The sequence below is a fragment of the Nicotiana attenuata genome, unplaced genomic scaffold (genome assembly GCF_001879085.1).
Source record: "Nicotiana attenuata strain UT unplaced genomic scaffold, NIATTr2, whole genome shotgun sequence".
Lineage (NCBI taxonomy): Eukaryota > Viridiplantae > Streptophyta > Magnoliopsida > Solanales > Solanaceae > Nicotiana > Nicotiana attenuata.
In genome coordinates, this window is record NW_017690763.1 from 1 (window position 1) to 5677 (window position 5677).

General features: G+C 43.0%; 1 protein-coding gene across 1 annotated transcript; it reads right to left on the bottom strand.

Annotated features, from left to right (window-relative positions):
- Window positions 1-2032: 2032 nt before the first annotated feature.
- On the bottom strand, window positions 2033-3568 carry LOC109222481 (DNAJ protein JJJ1 homolog). The gene is made up of 4 exons (XM_019386836.1): window positions 3432-3568; window positions 3045-3339; window positions 2425-2667; window positions 2033-2152 (listed from the first exon to the last, which is right to left on the bottom strand). Exons 1-4 carry the CDS (start codon window positions 3566-3568, stop codon window positions 2033-2035), a joined length of 795 nt encoding a protein of 264 aa, XP_019242381.1.
- Between the last annotated feature and the right edge of the window lie 2109 nt (window positions 3569-5677).

A 5677-nucleotide genomic window follows, 5' to 3' on the forward strand; every position in this document is an offset into this window, starting at 1 on the left:
ATTGGAGATCCTCTGGATTCTCTTCCTCATCAGTGCTCTCGATTTCTGGGTCGTATCCGCAACTGTCCCTTTCTTTTTCTCAACATTTTCTACTGGTTCTTCTGAATTCTCTTCCTCATCAGCGCTCTCGATTTCTGAGGTCATAACCCTCTCCGCTACTTTCCCTTTGTTCTTCTCAACATTTCTTGCTGGTTCCTCTGGATTATCTTCCTCATCAGCCCTCACCACGTATGCAGGTACCATTCGAGCCATAACCTTTTCTGCCATTTCCAAATATTTAATTGTTGGTGCCTTCTCTGGTGTTGGATTCTCTTTAACATTAGTAAAACAACAATTCATATTGTTTTTTAATATGGTCGTAACCCTCCCCACTTTGTCCCCTTTATTCTTCTCAACCTTTGCTAGTGTTACCTCTGTTGTTGGATTGTCCTCCTCATTAGGGCCATTCCCTTCTGCTGCTATCCTTGGGGCTTGAACCTTCTCCCCCATTTTCCTTTCCTTTTTCTCAACATTTGTTAGTAGATCCTCTGGATTCTGTTCCTCATCAGCGCTCTCGATTTTTGAGGTTGTATCCGCTACTGGCCCTTTCGTCTTCACAACATTTCCTGTTGGTTCCTCTCAATTCTCTTCCTCGTCAGCGCTCTCGATTTCTAAGGTCATAACCCTCTCCGCTACTGTCCCTTTTTTCTTCTCAGTGTTTCATGCCGGTTCCTCTTGATTCTCTTCCTCATCAGCCCTCTCCACGTCTGTAGGTACCATTGGGTTCATAACCCTTTATGCCATTTTCAAATCTTTAATTGCTGGTGCTTTCTATGGTGTTGGATTCTCTTTCTCATAAGTAAAACAACAATTCATATTATTTTTGAATATGGTCGTAACCCTCCCCACCTTTTTCGCTTAATTCTTCTCAACCTTTGCTATTGTTTCGTCTGCTGTTGTATTCTTCTCCGCATTAGCGCCCTTCCCCTTTGCAGCTATCCTTGGGGTCTGAACCTTCTCCCCTATTTTTCTTTTCTTCTTCTCAAAATTTGTAGGTAGATCCTCTGGATTCTCTTCCTCATCCGTGCTCTCGATTTTTGGGGTCGTATCCGCTGCTGTCCCTTTCTTCTTCTCAACATTTTGTGCTGGTTCCTATGAATTCTCTTCCTCATCAGCGCTCTCGATTTCTGAGGTCATAACCCTCTCCGCTACTGTCCCTTTCTTCTTCTCAACATTTCCTACTGGTTCCTTTGAATTCTGATCCTCATCAACACTCTCCACGTATGCAGGTACCATTGGGGTCATAACCTTTTATGCCATTTCCAAATATTAAATTGCTGGTGGTTTCTCTGGTGTTGGATTTTCTTTCACATAAGTTAAAGAATACTTCATATTATTGTTGAAGATGGTCGTAACGCTCCCCACCTTTTCCCCTTTATTCTTCTAAACTTTCCTCTACTGTTGGATTCTCCTTCTCATTAGCGTCATTCCCTTCTGCTGCTATCCTTGGGGTCTGAACCTTCTCCCCCATTTTCCTTTTCTTCTTCTCAACATTTATTGGAAGATCCTCTTGATTCTCTTCCTCATCAGCGCTCTCGATTTCTGGGGTCGTATCCGCAACTGCCCCTTTCTTCTTCTCAACATTTTCTGCTGGTTCTTCTGAATTCTCTTCCTTATCAGCGCTCTCGATTTCTGAGGTCAAAACCCTCTCCGCTATTGTCCCTTTCTTCTTCTCAATATTTCCTGCTGGTTCCTCTGGATTATCTTCCTCATCAGCCCTCTCCACGTATGCAGGTACCATTCGAGTCATAACCTTTTCTGCCATTTCCAAATCATTAATTGTTGGTGCCTTCTCTGGTGTTGGATTCTCTTTAACATTAGTAAAACAACAATTCATATTGTTTTTTAATATGGTCGTATCCCTTCCCACTTTGTCCCCTTTATTTTTCTCAACCTTTGCTAGTGTTTCCTCTGCTGTTGGATTGTCCTCCTCATTAGCGCCATTCCCTTCTGCTGCTATCCTTGGGGTTTGAACCTTCTCCCCCATTTTCCTTTACTTCTTCTCAACATTTGTTGGTAGATCCTCTGGATTCTGTTCCTCATCAGCGCTCTCGATTTCTGAGGTCGTATCCGCTACTGGCCCTTTCGTCTTCTTAACATTTCCTGCTGGTTCCTCTCAATTCTTTTCCTCGTCAGCGCTCTCGATTTCTGAGGTCATAACCCTCTCTGCTACTGTCCCTTTATTCTTCTTAGCGTTTCCTGCCGGTTCCTCTTGATTCTCTTCCTCATCAGCCCTCTCCACGTCTGTAGGTACCATTGGGTTCATAACCCTTTATGCTATTTCAAATCTTTAATTGCTGGTGCTTTCTATGGTATTGGATTCTCTTTCTCATAAGTAAAACAACAATTCATATTGTTTTTGAATATGGTCGTAACCCTCCCCACCTTTTTTGCTTTATTCTTCTCAACCTTTGCTAGTGTTTCGTCTACTGTAATGTTCTCCTCCTCATTAGCGCCTTTCCCCTCTGCAGCTCTCCTTGGGGTCTGAACCTTCTCCCCCATTTTTCTTTTCTTCTTCTCAACATTTGTAGGTAGATCCTCTGGATTCTCTTCCTCATCCGTGCTCTCGATTTTTTGGGTCGTTTCCGCTGCTGTCCCTTTCTTCTTCTCAACATATTCTGCTGGTTCCTATGAATTCTCTTCCTCATCAGCGCTCTCGATTTCTGAGGTCATAACCCTCTCCGCTACTATCCCTTTCTTCTTCTCAACATTTCCTGCTGGTTCCTCTGAATTCTATTCCTCATCAACACTCTCCACGTATGCGGGTACCATTGGGGTCATAACCTTTTATGCCATTTCCAAATATTTAATTGCTGGTGCTTTCTCTGGTGTTGGATTATATTTCTCATTAGTAAAACAACACTTCATATTGTTTTTGAATATGGTCGTAACCCTCCCCACTTTTTCTCCTTTATTCTTCTCAACCTTTGCTAGTGTTTCTTCTACTATTGGATTCTCCTCCTCATTAACGCCATTACGTTCTGCTGCTATTCTGGGGTTTGAACCTTCTCTCCTATTTTCCTTTTCTTCTTCTCAACATTTGTTGGTAGATCCTCTGGATTCTGTTCCTCATCAGCGCTCTTGATTTGTGAGGTCGTATCTGCTACATGCCCTTTCTTCTTCTCAACATTTCCTGCCGGTTCCTCTGAATTCTCTTCCTCGTCAGCGCTCTCGATTACTGAGGTCATAACCCTCTCCGCTACAGTCTTTTTTATCTTCTCAACATTTCCTACTGGTTCCTCTTGATTCTTTTCCTCATAATCCCTCTCCACGTTTGTAGGTACCATTGGGTTCCTAACCCTTCCATTTTCAAAACTTTAATTGCTGGTGCTTTCTATGGTGTTGGATTCTCTTTCTCATTAGTAAAACAACACTTCATATTGTTTTTGAACATGGTCGTAACCCTCCCCATCTTTTTCTCTTTGTTCTTCTCAACCTTTGCTAGTGTTTCCTCTGCTGTTGGATTCTCCTTCTCATTAGCGCCCTCCCGTTCTGCAGCTATCCTTGGGGTGTGAACCTTCTCCCCCATTTTTCTTTTCTTCTTCTCAACATTTGTAGGTAGATGCTCTCGATTCTCTTCCTCATCCGCGCTCTTGATTTTTGGGGTCGTACCGCTACTGTCCCTTTCTTCTTTTCAAAATTTTCTGCTCATTCCTCTGAATTATCTTCCTTATCAGCGCTCTCGATTTCTGAGGTCATAACCCTCTCCGCTACTATCCCTTTCTTCTTCTATACATTTCCTGCTGGTTCCTCTGGATTCTATTCCGCATCAGCACTCTCCACGTATGCAGGTACCATTGGGGTCATAACCTTTTATGCCATTTCCAAATCTTTAATTGCTGGTGCTTTCTCTGGTGTTGGATCCTCTTTCTCATTAGTAAAACAACACTTAATATTGTTTTTGAATATGGTCGTAACCCTCCGCACTTTTTCTCCTTTATTCTCCTCAACCTTTGTTATTGTTTCCTCTACTGTTGGATTCTCCTCCTCATTAGCGCCCTTCCTTTCTGCATCTATCCTTGGGGTCTGAACCTTTTCCCCTATTTTCCTTTTCTTCTTCTCAAAATTTGTTGGTAGATCCTCTGGATTCTCTTCCTCATCAGCGCTCTCGATTTCTAGGGACGTATCCGCTGCTTTCCCTTTCTTCTTCTCAACATTACTTGCTGGTTTCTCTGAATTCTCCTCCACATCAGATCTCTCAGTTTCTGAGGTCATAACCCTCTCTGCTAGTGTCCCTTTCTACTTCTCAACATTTCCTCCTAATTCCTCTGCATTCTCTTCCTCATCAGCCCTATTCACGTCTGCAGGTACCATTGGGGTCATTACCCTTTCCGCCATTTCCAAATCTATAATTGCTGCTGCTTTCTCTGGTGTTGGATTCTCTTTCTCATTAGTAAAACAACACTTCATATTATTTTTAAAGATGGTCGTAACCCTCCCCACCTTTTCCCCTTTCTTCTTCGCAACCTTTGCTACTGCTTCCTCTGCTGTTGGATTCTCCTCCTCATTAGCGCCATTCTCTTCTACAGCTACCCTTGGGGTCTGAACCTTCTCCTTATTTTCATTTTCTTCTTATCAACATTTGTTGGTAGATCCTTTGGATTCTGTTCCTCATCAGCGCTCTCAATTTCTGAGGTCGTATCCGGTACTAGCCCTTTCGTCTTCTCAACATTTCCGCTGGTTCCTCTGAATTCTTTTCCTCGTCAGCGCTCTCGATTTCTGAGGTCATAACCATCTCCGCTACTGTCCCTTTTTAGTTCTCAGCATTTCCTGTCGGTTCCTCTTGATTCTATTCCTCATTAGCCCTCTCCACGTCTGTAGGTACCATTGGGTTCATAACCCTTTATGCCATTTTTAGATCTTTAATTGCTGGGCATTCTATGGTGTTGGATTCTCTTTCTCATTAGTAAAACAATACTTCATATTGTTTTTGAATATGGTCGTAACCCTCCCCACCTTTTCCTCTTTATTCTTCTCAACCTTTGCTAGTGTTTCGTCCGCTGTTGGATTCTCCTCCTCATTAGCGCCCTTTCCTTCTGCAGCTATCCTTGGGGTCTGAACATTCTCCCCTATTTTCCTTTTCTTCTTCTCAACATTTGTTGGTAGATCCTCTGGATTCTCTTCCTCGTCAGCGCTCTCGATTTCTGGGGTCGTATCCGCTCATGTCCCTTTTTTCTTCTCAACATTTCCTGCTGGTTCCTCTGAATTCTCTTCCTCATCAGTGCTCTCAATTTCTGAGGTCATAACCCTCTCCGCTACTGTCCCTTTCTTCTTCTCNTCTCCGCTACTGTCCCTTTTTTCTTCTCAGCGTTTCCTGCCGGTTCCTCTTGATTCTCTTCCTCATCAGCCCTCTCCACGTCTGTAGGTACCATTGGGTTCATAACCCTATAAACCATTTCCAAATCTTTAATTACTGGTGCTTTCTATGGTGTTGGATTCTCTTTCTCATTAGATAAACAACAATTCATATTTTTTATGAATATGGTCGTAACCCTCCCCACCTTTTCCTCTTTATTCTTCTCAAACTTTGCTAGTGTTTCCTCTGCTATTGGATTTTTCTCCTCATTAGCGCCCTTCCGTTCTGCAGCTATCCTTGGGGTCTGAACCTTCTCCCCCATTTTCCTTTCTTTCTTCTACA

Bases quoted from the DNA above. Each gene is read 5' to 3' on its own strand.
- LOC109222481 (XM_019386836.1), bottom strand. From the start codon at position 3,568: ATGGGGGAGAAGGTTCACACCCCAAGGATAGCTGCAGAACGGGAGGGC. The intron at 3,340-3,431 runs GTTCAAAAACAA...TGAAAATGGAAG, and splicing joins ATGGGGAGGGTTACGACCAT to GGTTAGGAACCCAATGGTAC. The intron at 2,668-3,044 runs GTTCAAACCCCA...GAGAATTCATAG, and splicing joins AAAGGAAAATAGGAGAGAAG to GAACCAGCAGAATATGTTGA.